At 45.5% G+C, this 15,730-nt stretch overlaps 1 protein-coding gene across 8 annotated transcripts in view; it reads right to left on the bottom strand.

Annotated features, from left to right (window-relative positions):
* The window catches only part of TDRP (testis development related protein), a 72,298-nt gene that overhangs the window by 17,019 nt on the left and 39,549 nt on the right, over positions 1-15,730 (bottom strand). For 4 of the 8 annotated variants that reach the window (XR_001905292.2, XM_017961725.2, XM_017961724.2 and 1 more), the window contains exons 2-3: positions 6,022-6,125; positions 3,981-4,266 (exon numbers count right to left, since the gene is read on the bottom strand). Coding sequence is in view for 6 of the 8 variants with exons in the window: in XM_017961725.2 (XP_017817214.2) it covers positions 3,981-4,266; positions 6,022-6,125 (390 nt within the window). In the remaining 2 variants the exon portion in view is untranslated. Of the gene's footprint in view, positions 1-1,321; positions 4,267-6,021; positions 6,126-15,730 lie in introns of those variants that run through there. The other 4 variants (XR_001905297.2, XM_021941972.2, XM_021941973.2 and 1 more) reach the window with 2 other exon arrangements.

Consider the following 15,730-nt stretch of genomic DNA (forward strand, 5'->3'; position numbering starts at 1 on the left):
ACCACAGCAGCTCTAGTAGGTATGAGAACTAGAAAACAATAAATCACTTAAATCTGAGGCTGAATTGAGCATAATTTCATCTGATTCAGCCCTCGTTTTGATGTCTCATATCCACCACTATGAACAATTTTGGGATGACAGAACCGCAGGCCAAGAGGGGAATCACTTGTTGCTGCAGTTTAAATCCCCAGATGTTGGTTCTGGCGGGTGCTGGGTCAGAGAGTTCACGTCGCAAGTCGCAGCCCCAGGCAGAGACACTTCTACCAAGCAACACAGCACCTGGATGAGGAGGGCCACTCCGTTTCCGCCGAGGCCGAGGCGCTCACAGTGCATTCCTACCTCATCAGCTGGGCTAAAACTGGTTTTTTACCAGAAGGAAAAAAACAGCAGCAGCAAGCTATCTCAGTCATTCAGCACTGTTTAAACAACCTTTGGACTACTCCAAGCATTTTGTTGTTGTTTTTACAGGGCCTCACTCTGTCACCCAGACTACAGTGCACTCTGCAGTTGAGGGTTTTTTTTGTTTTTTGAAAATGATCAAGTTAATGTTGATCTGGAAAAGTCACCTTAGCCAACTGATCTCTTCAGAGCTGACTCAAGTGTGCCCTGCTGGCTGGTCTTTTGGTTGATCAAGCAAATATCAACTGAAGAATGACCAAAAAAACTCAAAGCGCACTCATGGCTAAAACTAAACTGGGAGAGTGAGAGAGGGCAGAATGGTTCCCTCACCTGTGAGACAGCCAGAGGACAATCGGAATTACATGGCAGGTGTGGGTGAGAAGCTCAGGCTTAGGCTCTGAGGGCACTAGGCAAGGCTGGGGGGCAGAGTGGGCACCCATGCCATCCATGCTCCCCGGCGAGGGTGGAGTAGGTGACAGTGCAGTCCACACTCACCCATGAGGTCAGCGAGGAGGGCCGGGGAGTCCACCTGCTCAGGATGCAGGTCTGAGAAGAGGGATCCCACACGGCCCTGCGCCTCCCTGCAAAGCATCTGCACCCCAAAAACAGCCTCAAAGGCACTGCGGGCTCCAGGGTCCCACTCCCACGGGAAGTGAGCAGCATTCTCTAGAACAGGCCACTGCTTTCTAAAAGACTTCTTTCTAAGAGATGGTCATTTTCTTAAAGATAAACAGAAAGAATTGTTGCTACTATGTTCACGTTTCTCCACTCGGAGGAGTAAAATCTTGCTTAAGGACAGAACTCATGAAATAAAGAACCAAAACAGCAGCCGGGGTGCCCCACCACACTGTTGCCCTCCAGAGTGGAGGGCCCTGCACCGAGGACAGTCACACACAGGCCATTCAAATACGCAAGACACATCTTGAAAACCAAGGTTGAAGTTGCTCATTTATTCGTGAAAAGTCCACATGTGTTTACTGCATTCTAAAATGAGGCTAAATAGGAAAGGTGCCATTAGCGCTGAGTGATTAAAGCCATCGTAAGCAGATGCCAGTAATCATGCAAACCAATAATGAAAGAGCTTAGAAACAACATTTTTATTTTTAAAAAGCCTCAACACTAAGGAGGAACCCTTCTCTGAAGCCCATCACTTTCCTATTAAAAAATTTAAAAAGTACAGTAGAAGGAGCACAGGACAACTGTCTCCACACAGGGAAGCTGTGTGTTTACACAATTCAAACACCCAGAATAAAAACCACATTCTCCCATTAACTTGTGAAGATAACAAATTTGCTTTGGTAAGTTCTTTCAAGAAAAGATATTTTTTCTCCCAAAGCACACCAATAAATATTTATATTAAAAACCACAGTTAATTTAATCAGGCACAGAAGAAAAAATCATTTTTACATTAGTCTTTGTAGATAAGAAAAATCTGATTTACAGTGCACATTCCAATCCCAATCTGAGTTTGTCCTCAAATTTTGAGAAATAGCATAAAGAACTATTTTGCCAACTGTGCGTCACAATTCTATGATTGACGTGAGTTGCAGGCACTTAGCGTTCCAACAGAGGCACAGCAACCGCTGCCATCACACCACAGAGCTCCCCACTACGTGGGCAGCGTCCCCATCTCCCCACACACGTGTGATTTCCAGAGTTTCAAACAGTGTTTACATTCCTGCGCAGCAAGACCATGTTAGCCAAAAACAAGCCTACACTGACTTCCGCTTGAAAGTATTTGCAGAAGTCATGAAATGGTGAATGTTTTTACTATCCCAGCAAGCACTTCTCTAGGGAGAAAGACAGTTATGATTGTTTACCTGAGGAAACTTATGATTTGTCAACTTAACTGTTATATTAAAAATTATGAACTTGTCTCTGTATTATGGAACAAAGAAAACCTCCACAACTTCACCATTTCAAGGTTCTAATACAAACTGGAATTTTTGTTTGAACACCACTTGAAGCATGTCCCCCTTTCAAGACTTGATAAGTAAACTTCTTATTCTATTAAAAAAAGTAGATGATTGACAGAAGGCTAGATGGATGCAGACTGAGAGATGACAGACCGAGGGTAGGTGAATAGATACAGATGATTGATAGGTATAAGCGATTGATACAGATTATAGATTTAGCTAGATGAATGGATGTATTAGGTTGATGCAAAAGTAATTGCTGTTTTTTCCATAACAGATGACAGATGAAGTAAACCTGTTCTATTAAAAAACATGCAGACGCTGATAACACTGCAGTGTGTTCTGCCATCAGGCACACTCAGTTATTCCACAGGAACAAGTGGAAGGAACATCCACACGCATGGAACAGCACACAAGTGCATGCCGAGCAACTCAGGAAAGGGCTTTTGTCTTGTTTGTATGTGAGGGGAATGCACAGTGTAACTGGAGGTTTTATTTTGCTTTTAAACAAAAAAGAAAAATATACCTTTTCTTTCAAACCACTTTTACCTAAGATAGATATCTGCAGGACTTGCTGATAAGCGCCAACCTGCCAGGGACACATAACTGGCACCTGATACTGTGCAGGATCACATTGTCAAGGACAGTAAAGCAGACAGAAAAAGAACGCGCGAGATGCTCTCAAACTGGCCGTTGGTTCTTGTGGAGAAGACACAGCTTCTTACAGATCTAACACCAATCACAATCAGCATCTCGCTTTGCAAGAACAAACATAGGAGCCTAATAAAAAAGAGGCACTTCAGTATTTTATGCACAGTCTTCACTCTATAATGAGCAAGACAATGTTTCCTAAATAAAATTATCATCATACTTCTTTAATCTGTAAACAAAAGAGAGAGCAAAGGTTTTAAGAAAATAAAGGAACCGATTTAGAAGTTCAAAAGAGGTAAAAATAAAATTCCAAAAAAGAACCATGGTTACTATCCAGTGCACACACAAGAGGCTATTCCTCCCTCAGCAAAAGATGAACATGCATTTTAAGATACTGACATTTTACACCCAAATATAACCTTTGCTTTTCCAGTATTTGTTTAAATATTTGTTTAATAAGAACAAAGTTTAATTTGTCAAGTTAAACAAAATTTAACCTAACTTTTGAAGATTCATCTTACCTCCTGACTGTAATTTTCTGGCAAAAGAAAAGAACTGCATGACTGCTGCGTTTGTATGTGCTACACACAAGAAAAAGGGATAGAAGTCCTGAAACAGAACGACGACAGAGAGCAGCATGAAGATGATTTGTGGCAAACTGCAAATCATTACTGCTGTATTATGGGACAGCATCAAAAATTCACATCTCCAGTTTCTGCAAAACATGGACTGATGGGTATTTCTGCAATAAGGCAATCAAATGTACAATCCCTGCATGTGTTCACCAAGGAGTCACAGTGTGTGTGAGAGAGTTCATTAAACAATGAAACAGAGGTCCAAATATGAAATATAGGCAAAAAGTAGACTCTATTCCTTCTAACAGAAAAGACTCAGCAACTACATGGTATACTAATAAAAGGCCACCACGTCGGGGCACACTTGCCACGCAGCCCCTCACTCCACCTCCTCCGGGCTGTCCGCCAGGTGGCCTTTACTCTGCCGTCGGATGCTCACCAGCCTCCCTGCTGAGCGCAGGCTCCACCTGGAGCTGTTTGCAGAGCTGGCCAGGCTGGTATACTTGGTCGAGCCCTTGGCGTCATCCTCCCAGCCTGACCAGGATGGGTGGCCACCCATGGTGTCCTCAGGGTCAGCCGATATGTCTTCAAGAGCAAGTTTTGGAGGCTCCCAACCTTCAATTTCATCTGGTTTTTTAGACTGTATATTCTGTTTTAAAACCAAATTGTCCCAAAATCCAGATTTCTTCTCTGCCTTCAACTCTTCTTTTAATCGTAAGTTAGTTCTATAGGAGATGAAAGAGTTACGTGTTGGTGACCCAGTGGTCTTAGGGCCTCAAGCTGTATCCATTTCACAAACATAAAATTCTTTAAAATTTAAAAAAATTGTTTAGAAAACTAACACAAGTCTATATGAAAAGTTTCAAATATTAAAGTTAAGGAAAAATCAGTCACTACATGTTGTTAATGAAGTGTGTAAAAGCCATATTTTAGGACACCACTTGGCAATACATAAGCAAATAACTAGTTCTGACAAGAAATAAGTATTATTACACAAGAGAGATCCTCAAGGCAATAGGAAGGTAGTACTCAAGATTTTGAGCAAATCAGATCTATGAGAATCCAGGGTCTAGATTAAGAAACAAGGAGGGAAATCTATTCAATTTTTCAAATAGGTTTGCAATTGGATTATTAATATAGCAAGGTTGTGTCAAGCATTTAGTAGGTAATTTACTCAACAAAAATAAGAATTCAGAACACCATCTACTATAAAAAGAAAATGGTAGTGAGCGACAGCTACTGAAGAAAGATCTTCAACTACTCTTCACCCTGACTGTCCGTGAGCATCACCTGGGAACATTTGTAAGAACACCAGTGCCCAGGCCCTCTCCTTCCAGATGCTGATGTATTAGCAGGTCACCTGACCGGTTCATCAGCAGGTGAACCAGTTTACCCGTCTTCTACAGATGAGGAGCACGCCAGGCCACGTGTCTGTCACAGCTCCACCAGAGCACGCCAGGCCACGTGTCTGTCCTCAGTGCACAAAAGTGCAGAGAAGCAGACGGGGGGCCCACAGTCCTCAAACAAAAGCAAACTCTGTACTTGTCGACTCACCAGGATTCATCTTCTAATCAAACAACTTTCCATAACACAGAGTAAATATGCCATTGGTAATATCATTGGGTAGTCACTGAACTTATATTTTCAACTTTACACTTTTAAAATTCTGAAACACTGATGATAAATTTGCAAGGTCAGTTTAAATTTATTAAATTTTCTAAAATCTTTTACAGTTTACCAGTCAATCCTTTGCATTTTTAACAGTCGTTTTTTGATGTTGCTGTTTTGATTTGGCTTTTTTCTGAAACTACTAAAAATCTTAAGTGTGGCTACAGGCTGCTGTAAGGCTAATAAGTTCAATTTATAATTCTAAGTTATTTTCCACGTTTCCATAACCTTTCAAAATGCCAACAGAGACCCTCATGACCTTTTATCCAAAGTATAGTTTGTTTGTTTTTCATCGAACAACGCAACTCATTTCTTTTTTTTTTTTTTTTTGAGACAGAGTCTTGCTCTGTTGCCTCAGCCTCCCAGAGGTTCAAGCAATTCTCCCACCTCAGCCTCCCAAGTAGCTGGGATTATAGGCATATGCCACCATGCCCAGCTAATTTCTGTTTTTTGGGTTTTTTTAAGTAGAGACGGGGTTTCACCATGTTGGCCAGGCTGGTCTCGAACTCCTGACCCTATGATCTGCCTGCACTGGCCTCCCAAAGTGCTGGGATTACAGGCATGAGCCACCGTGCCCAGCCCATTTCTGTTTATTCACAAGGGGGATGTTAACTCCGAAGCACACATCACGAAGTCCATGACCATCTGCCACTCAACAGGGACAGACGGAGTGGGGAGGGAAACAGGGACTTGCCACACCCCACAGCGTGTCCAGTTACACTGTATTTATGCCATCAAGTTTTCACTTCTACCTCCTCAGTGACTTCCTCCCTCTCCTGAAATGATCATTTTCTTACACAATTGTGACTTACCCTTTGGACTTGGGAGATTTACATCTTTCCAGGAGATGCTGCTCATCATCTTTATTAAACAGTGAAGTCACTTCTTTCCAACCTCGGAAACTTGCTCCCTGAACCTAATAAAAGGTTAAGAAAAATGTCAAATGTGATGTCATGAATCAATAGAACTCTGCTTTCTACTCCAATAACCATGGAGTTGAAATTTAGAAAAAAGAATTGGCAGAACTTACATCTTAGGTTTCCATACCTGTGTGTACACAGTTTTCTCCCATTAGCTACTAGTCATCTCAGCTGTTTTGGTATTATGGTCATAACAGCTTAACAGCTTATCAGTGATGCTGAGTAATCTAAATTTAGTAAAAGACCAGTCAATAATTATACTTTGCCTAAATAGCTTATGAAAATGATGCTTAAAATCAGACGAAGCTTCCCTCACAATTAAGAATTAGGTCTCCTTAAAACTTGGGAGATTGGGCTGGGCATGGTGGCTTATACCTGAAATCCCAGCACTTTAGGAGGCCAAGGCAGGAGGATTACTTGAGCCCAGGAGTTCAAGACCAGCCTGGGGAACAAAGTGAGACACCCCCCACCCCCGTCTCTATAAAAAATACAAAAACTTAGCCAAGTAGGGTGGTGCAAACCTGTAGTTTCAGATACTCAGGAAGTTGAGGTGTGAGGATCACTTGAGCCCCAGGAGGTCAAGGCTGCAGAGAACTGTGATCTCACCACTGCACTCCAGCCTGGGCAACAGAGCAAGACCCCACCTCAAAAAACAAACAGCAGCAGCAACAACAACAAAACACGTAGGAGACTGACCTTTGAGAAGGCTGTTACGAGGTCCCCTAAAAGGGGGGCCTCTCCAAGGTCCCCTGGAACAACTCTGCCACTACCTTTAAGCGTCAGCACCTCCATGGAGACAATGACCTTTGCCCTAACCTCTACAAGTGTAGATTTCTGAGAAGAAATAATTTTGTTGACTGTAAACAAATGATTTTGTACAATTTTTTCATTTCTGAAATCAAGGTATCTTATAATTAATAGCATATTGGATACAATGAAATCCATTACTAAGAAGAAAGAATGGAGAAAAACATCTGACAACCTGGCGTGTGTCGAGGGCCCTTCATATTCACTGATTAACATTTCCCAGGGTTTATCATCACATTGCTAGGGCTGGGAAGGGTCTCTCACAGGGTAGAGCTAGCTTTTGAATACTTTGCATTGTTAAAAATATAATACAAAAATAAAGCAATCCTGAAAGCTGAAATGAGGCTGCAGGATGACACTGATCCAAGACAAATATAATGAATACAATTCAATCAACCCTTCGAGGTAACCCAGTGATTGCCAGGTGCAATGCCTGGGGGTCTCCAGGGTGTAACACAGCCTCAAGAAGGGGCAAAGGGCGGAGATGACCCTGAAAACTAACCAGCGACTAAGGGGTCCCACTTTTATTCCCATAGGCCAGACCCTCAACTCCCTGTCTGGGCAGAGGTCTGCATCTGTAGACAGGGGGACAGGCCCTCCAACAGCTATGACTGGAGAGCTGTTTATGAATTAGGTCCTGGAATAGGAGCATGATGGCAGTACCCATGCCAAAGAAACCATCACAACAAAAACGCTCGGCATCAGGTATCAGCTTTCCACATCACACACTGCACAAAAACCTATCACACAACCCATGTCATGCTGACAGCTTTGGCACACTTGCATGTACATCAGGTAAAGGATTACGTCTGATGCTCAGGGCCCATGGCATGACAGAGCATGTAGCAGGATCCTATCAAGAAGTCTCAAGAACGTAATTCTAGAGGCTAACCCGTCTGGACTCTGGAGGAAGGACCAGGTGCAGTCACTATGTGCCCAGCACTGTGTGTGCAATGCCCACCTACCACATCCCTCACTCTGAGCAGTGCCCCATGGGACAGACACAGTGAAGCTTCATGACCTCGGGGAACTTGGCTCACGCAAATGGCCAGGAAGCAAAGCTGGGGCTTGAGCTAATGTCTCACTGCCAAGTTGTTACGTTCACCATTCCCAGGCCTGCCCTGTCCCAACACCACTAGGCACAAGCCTGTGCCTCACCCCTCCATGGACTGCCCACCCCTTCCCTTAATCTGTCATCACTATCTTCAGATGCTATTTGCTCCACACACCACCCGCATGTCCTAAAGGTGTGATATGGTGTGGCTCTGTGTCCCCACACAAGTCTCATGTCAAACTGTAATCCCCATGTGTCAGGGGAGGGACCCGGTGGGAGATGACTGGATCATCGGGGCAGATTTTCCTCTTGGTGTTCTCATGATAGTGAGTTCTCATGAGATCTGATCATTTAAAAGTGTGTGGCACCTCCCCTTTCTCTCTGTCCTGCCGCCATGTAAGATACGCCTTGCTTTGCTGCCACATAAGATGTGCCTTGCTTCCATTTCTGCCATGACTGTAAGCTTCCTGAGGCCTCCCCAGTCATACAGAACTGAGTCAACTAAACCTCTTTTCTTTATAAATTACGTAGTCTCGGGTCGTTCTTTATAGCAGTGTGAAAACAGACTAACGCAGAGAATTGGTACCAGAGAATTGGGCTACTGCTATAAAGATACCTGAAAATATGGAAGTATCTTTGGAATTGGGTAATGGGCAGAGGTTGGAATAGTTTGGAGGGTCCAGAAGAAGACAGGGAGATGTGGGAATGTTTGGAACTTCCTAGAGACTCGTTGAATGGTTTTGACCAAAATGCTGACAGTGATATGGACAATGAAGTCCAGGATGACGTAGTCTCAAATGGAGATGAGGAACTTATTGGAAATTGGAGTAAAGGTCACTCTTGCTTTGCCTTAGCAAAGAGACTGATGGCATTTTGCCCCTGCCCTAGAGATATGTGAAACCTTGAACTTGAGGGAGATGATTTAGGAAATTTCTAAGGAGCAAAGGGTTCAACATGTGGCCTGGGTGGTCCTAACAGCATACAGTCATATGTGTTCACAAAGAGATGATCTGAAATTAGAACTTATGTTTAAAAGGCAAGCAAAGCATACAAGTTTGAAAATTAGAAGTCTGACTCTCCAAATGGTAGAAAAGAAAACCCTTTCTGGGAAGAAATTCAAGCTGCCAGCTGCAGAAATTTGCATAAGTAAAGAAGAGCCAATGGTAACTGCCAAGACAATGGGGAAAATGTCTCCAGGCCATTTCAGAGACCTTCACGGCAGCCCCTCCCGTCACAGGTCCAGGGGCCTAGGAGGGAAAAATGGTTTCCTCAGCCAGGCCCAGGGTCCTGCTTCAATGTGCACCTCTGGACATGGTGCCCTGTGTCCCAGCCACTCCACCTCCAGCAGTGGCTAAATGGGGCCAAGGTATAGCTCCAGCCATGACTTCAGAGGGTGCAAAGCCCAAGTCTTGGTGGCTTCTACATGGTATTGGGCCTGCAGGTACACAGAAGGCAGGAGTTTGGGAGCCTCTGCCTCAATTTCAGAGGAGGTATGGAAATGCCTGGACGTCCAGGCAGAAATCTGCTGCAAGAGTAGAGCCCTCAAGAAGAACCTCTGCTAGGGCAGCATGAAGGGGAAATGTGGGGTTGCAGCCCCCACACAGAGTCCCCACTGGAATACTGCCTAGTGGAGCTGTGAGAAGAGGGCCACTGTCCTCCAGACCCCAGAATGGTAGATCCACCAACAACTTGCACCACGCATCTGAAGAAGCCACAGGCACTGAACGCCAGCCTGTGAAAGAAGCCGAATGGGGCTGTACCCTGCAGAGCCACAAGGTCCATGGAGATGCCCAATGCCTTGGAAGCCGACCTCTTGCATCAGCATGCCCTGGATATGAGACATGGCATGTAAAGGGATTATTCTGGAACTTTAGGATTTAATGACTGCCCTGCTGGGTTTCAGACTGTAGCCCTTCGTTTTGGCCAATTTTTCCCTTTTGTTATGGGTGCATTTACCCAATGCCTGCACCTCCATTGTATCTTGAAAGTAACTAACTTATTTTTGATATTACAGGCTCATAGGCAGAAGGGACTTACCTTGTCTCAGATTAGACTTTGGACTTGACTTTTGAGTTAATGCTGGAATAAGATTTTGGGGAATTGTTGGGAAGGCATGACTGGTTTTGACATGTGAGAAGGACATTACATTTGGGAGAGGCCAAGAGCAGAATGATGTGGTTTGTCTCTGTGTCCCCACCCAAATTTCGTGTCAAACTGTAATCCCCACACATCAGGGGAGGGACCTGGTGGGACATGACTGGATCATGGAAGCGGATTTCCTCCTTGCTGTTCTCCTGATAGTGAGTTCTCACAAGATCTGATCATTTAAAAGTGTGTGGCACCTCCCTGTTCTCTCTCTCTCCTGCCACCATATAAGATATGCCTTGCTTTCCCCTTGCCTCCTGACATGATTGTAAGTTTCCTGAGGCCTCCCCAGCCACATGGAACTGTGAGTCAAACCTCTTTTCTTTATAAATTACCCAGTCTCAGGTAGTTCTTTACAGCAGTGCGTAAATGGACTAATACAACGTGATTACCCTAAGATTCCATTTTGGATATCATAAGGAAAATCAACAGGAAATGAGATTTATTGAAATATAAATTATTACCTATTGTTTCCATTGAAATTATTAGGAATAAGATGCCAAAAAAAATAGTCTCTAGTTTATGAACTTCAAACAGAGATCTTTTTTTTTTCTTTCTTTGAGACAGGGTCTCTCTCTGTCACCCAGGCTGCAGTGCAATGGCATGATCACAGCTCACTGCAGCCTCAACCTCCCAGGCTTGACTGATCCTCCCACCTCAGGCTACCAACTACAGGCATGCACCACGATGCTAATTTTTGTATTTTTTGTAGAGATGGGATCAAACAGATGTCACTGAAGAAGAAAAATCTACAAATAAAATTTACTCAGAGAGAAAAGTTTTCTAGAAATGAATTAAACAGTGAATGTGCACAACAAAAAAGATAAGTGGATGGTCTTCACTTAGATCCAGAAGTACAAATGTATGGCTGCAATATCTGGGGGCAGGGGAAGGTGAAACACACAAAGTTATGGGATTACAAAGAATAGGCCAGTAAGGCTCCCAGCAAGCCTCAGTGCACAGAGCTCTTGCTGTTCCGCTCACCGGCCAGTGTCACCAGACTGAAAGTTCTCCTCTGAAGAGCCCTTTGTGAAGCTCATGGCCTTTCAGCCCTGTGTTCTGCAGTGCCTGGCTTACTACAGCATGCACCACTGGCGTCTGATGTCTCCAGACAGAACTGAAGCACACGGGGCACCAGTGTTCCTTTGCAAGGTCAGAGATGTGCTATTTCCTGTGCACTCTTGGCCTCCTTATCCTCTTCCACCAACTTCTTCACTGTTTATAAACTGTTAATTCATAAATTTTTAGTCTTTCTCACACATAAGCTTTCCAAAAGTCCCAGGGGAGCTGTGGGACTTCTACGGTTTCCTGGACCATTCTTCGGTAATGCTCTTCTCACCAGGAGACAAAGAGTTAACTGGCTCATTCTGTGTGACAGTAAATCTTCTCAGGTGTAAGGATCTGTCAGAGATCATTGACTTGGTACATTCCACTAGATTTTGGTGGCAAGGAGGAGTGGTTTCCTGATGAGTGGTCAGTATTTTTCCTGGGAGCTACTTTCTGTTCCTGGCCCTCAGAGATGTCATCGCCAACCTGCCTTGAGCACTCTCACCTGCTGGCTGAGCAGAACAACAGCCACCTACCCAAGAACTAAACGCAGGCCACAGAAAGTGCTCCGGACAGCACCTGATGCGGAGAACAAGAGTCACGTAAATGCCTCAGTTTAATGAAGACGACAGTGATGGCAATGGCTCAGACTCCCGGAGCTTCCCATGAACTGAGATGCAGAGCATCTTGGGCCACAGGCCATCTCAGAACATAGGCAAACAAGGCACATCCATTTAGGGACACCAGGTGACCCACACCCTCCCCACCCAAACCCCAGTGACATCTGGACAGTCATCTATTCACGCAGCGAATATTATCAAACCCATGAGACTGGAATTCACTCAAAGCTAACACAGCACTGCTACAGTGTCTCCCCAGCCTACGGGCCAGAGATTTAGGCCTCAGACCTAAAGGCAAATCTGTAACACACTAGCAAACAAAACCACCACCCAAAGAAACATCTTAAAATGTGATCTTCAGAAACGCCAACACACATTACACACGCTCTCTGGAGAGTCAGTGCACGTGGCTTGAACACAACTCACCTCTGCACACCAACGCCCCTGCTGCTTTTACGGGTATCTGCTGGCCTCCAGGGGCTCGCCCTTCTCCCCACTTCCTTTGCCTTCAAATCTCTTTTCTGTTTTGTTCTTACTGTGAGATACACAAATGTCCTTATCCCCTAGACAGCGCAGCAATGTGCACAGGGAACAGCTTCCTCTCCCTTCTAACTTCACTCACCCTCGGGATGAGGAAGTCTCAGGCCCACCCAAAGTCTGAGGCCCACAAACCTCACACTCAAGCATCTGGCCACCTGCTAGGCAGGTCAGTCACCAGCCACCACACACAGCACGCTAGCCCTGAGGAGGCCAGCCTTCCTGACAAGCATGCCTTAATCTCCCATTTCTGCATAGAATTTTTCAGGAATTCCACCCTTTGAACACCACACTAGGCTGGCAGTAGAACCCACATTTTCAGTTGTGTGGTCTCCACTAACCACATCAATGTCCCTGTAGCACCTGGCTGGCTGCTGCACATCCCATCAGATGACCCTGGAGCTAGGGCTCCATCCCACCACCAGCCTCCTGAGCCCCTGCTCTCACATGCGCCTCCATGGAGAACCCGCAAGGGAATCCCTCTCTACTGCCAGGTGAGGAATTAGAAGAGGTTGGAGTCCTAGAAGGTGCACAAATAGACATGATCGAAGTGTGAGCATGAGGAGTGCTGCGAGGCCACCACTCATCCATTATGCAGGCAGACAACGGCCACGTGCAGCTGGGAGGAGCAGCAGGTTTCAGAAGCACCTCTGGGGTACCTAAGCCCAGGCCAGGCATGGTCCTTCTGGGGCCGAGGTCATCACAGCTGGACTTAATAATTCAGAAAGAATCCATCAAAACCAGACACCTTGGTCTCTACCTGAAGTCTCCACATTTCCCTCTGAGCATCCCCCGGGAGGGACGGGAGGGAAAGTCCTCGCCTGAGCACTCTGCTCCTGTAGCTGGCCCTCGAGGTGGGGCTTCCTGAAAGGCCCAGGGAGGACATGGACATTGTCCTGAGGTGGACAAATTCTTACGTGGTGTCAGCGTAAGTGCTGCTCATGGTGTGGGGCATGAAGAAGAAAGTTCTCCTCTTCTGCGGGCAGAGCCCTGCGGAGTCTGTTCTATGGGAAGGACAAAAAACCCAAACGCGTCTTGGAGACCAGGGAGAATGATGGTAAAACATTCTTTAAAACTGAGATTCAATTCAGAGAGAAAGCGACATCCAAAACGATGAAGACAGATGAGATGTGCTGTAAAATGCTGGTGATGAACAAGAAGTTAGGTCACAGAAATGAGAAAGTAAGTTTCTGCACAAAACAACGAAAAATGATTTTTTTCCTGTTTTAGCTATACCTTAGTCGTAAAAAAGTGCTTCATGTTTCATGAAGAAAATTATGAAATATTGTAAAGAAAATTAATATCCATAATTTACCAAAATTATTCCTGTTAGGTTAAATGGCAGTGTCTTATCAAAAATGTGCAGACAGGCTGGGACCTCTGGCCGGCACTGAATACACAGGGAGTCGTAGACCTTGTCCGCAGGCCCCACCAGCACATGTCCAGATCCTGTCCATCAGCACAGAGCTTGGGTATGGCAACCCTGAAGGCTTTGTTTAGAAGAATTGAACCTGCCAATCTTTACCTCCTGTAATCAGAAAACAGACCCTCATCTAACCAAGTGACACTCTCAGAAGTGCCATCCTTCATACTTAATCTCACAATTTGTAATCCTGAAATCTTAAACAAAATGTCCAAGATACAGCGTCATTTGCGTTTTCTCCTATTTTTCATCAAATGTAAAATTCGAGCATTAAGGTTTGATTTATCCCGATAAAGCAGATGGAAATTTCTCCTTTTGCCACAGGAAGGGCAGGTGTACTGGACCCTGGCCCTGGGAGAAAACCTCCAGGCTGCTCCGGGCAACTCTGGGTCCTGACGACCAGGGCAGGAAAAAGCACAGCAAGGCTGAACGGTGACACCTGAGACCATCCCAATAATGTGGGCAAGATCAGGAAGTGTTACACCAGAGTACCTGTGAAGGACAGAATCCAGAGAGAGGGTTAACAAGAACGTGAGCATAACGCTCGGGTCAGCTCAGTGCATGCCACATAACCTGCACCTCCCAGTTCAGTCCAGAGTTCATGTAATTTTAATATTTTAATAAAACAAATTTCCTGGTATATGTTTTTTGTTTTGTTTTGTTTTTTGGAGGCGGAGTCTTTCTCTGTTGCCCAGGCTGGAGTGCAGTGGCGCGATCTCAGCTCACTGCAACATCCACCTCCTAGGTTCAAGTGATTCTCCTGCCTCAGCCTCCCGAGTAGCTGGGATTACAGGTGATGGCCACCATGCCCGGCTAACTTTTGTATTTTTAGTAGAAATGAGGTTTCACTATGTTGGCCCGGCTGGTCTTGAACTCCTGCCCTCAAGTGATCCAATCACCTCGGCCTCCCAAAGTGCTGGGATTACAGGCGCGAGCCACCACGCCCGGCCCTTTCCTGGTATACATTTTAAAGGTATTTAAGTTCATACGTCAGGGCAAAAGAAGAAATCTTTGTTAGGCCAGGTATCCCAACTTCTCATGAGGAACACTCTGCATCACAGCGGGGTGAGTGTGTGCAGTGCCAGCATGGGACACGGTACAGATGGTTTGCTGGTATCAACCACAGGGCGCTGGCATCCCTGCAGTCACGGGCACACAATACAGCTCTTTGTGAAGATGAAAAGAGGGAAATGTGGAAGGAGCTGTACACGACCCTGACCCACCCTCTCTAAAGCCCACCCTCTCCAAAGCCCACCCCCAGAACAGTTCTGGACAAAGGCTTAGTGCTGGCATTCAGTGTCTTGAAGCTGTTTTGGGGGTGGTGACGAGGTGAAGGAGGACTCTGGGAAGAGTGAAAGCACAGGCCCCAGGCCTCTTCTTGGCATCACCACTGGCTACCACCCCCTGTCTTCCTGAATACCATGGAAATGCTGTGATCCTGGGAACACAAAACACAGTGCCCCCCAGAGGCGAAGATTTCAATTACGTACAACAATTATGTACAATTACGTACAGAACGGCTTAGTCTTCTTTCACCCCTTCTAAATTTTGAAACTCACAGTGAACTTATCTTTAAACACACTGAAGTTATTGAGAAACTGGCCATTCTACAAAACATTGGTTGCTGAACCCAGTCCTGACATCCAGGTCAAACTGTGAGACCAAATCCCACAGTCATCAGACAAGACCCATCAGGCTACACGAAGGCCCATGGCCATGTTCACCAAACTGCAGGGTGCCAGGCAAGGACCCTTCAGGGCGTGGTGGGACTACGCGGCCATAGCAAGACCAGGCTCCCACCGGAGGGGCTGCTGATCTGACCCCCAGCCTGCCTGAACGCAGTCTGACTCAGAAAACTGGCTTGGGTGACCTAGGCACACCTCAGCACACACAAACATGGAACCCAGAGCCACGCACCAGAACCCATGCCCACCTCAGCACGTGTCAACACGCAATCCAGAGCCACGC

The sequence above is a fragment of the Papio anubis genome, chromosome 8 (assembly GCF_008728515.1).
Source record: "Papio anubis isolate 15944 chromosome 8, Panubis1.0, whole genome shotgun sequence".
Lineage (NCBI taxonomy): Eukaryota > Metazoa > Chordata > Mammalia > Primates > Cercopithecidae > Papio > Papio anubis.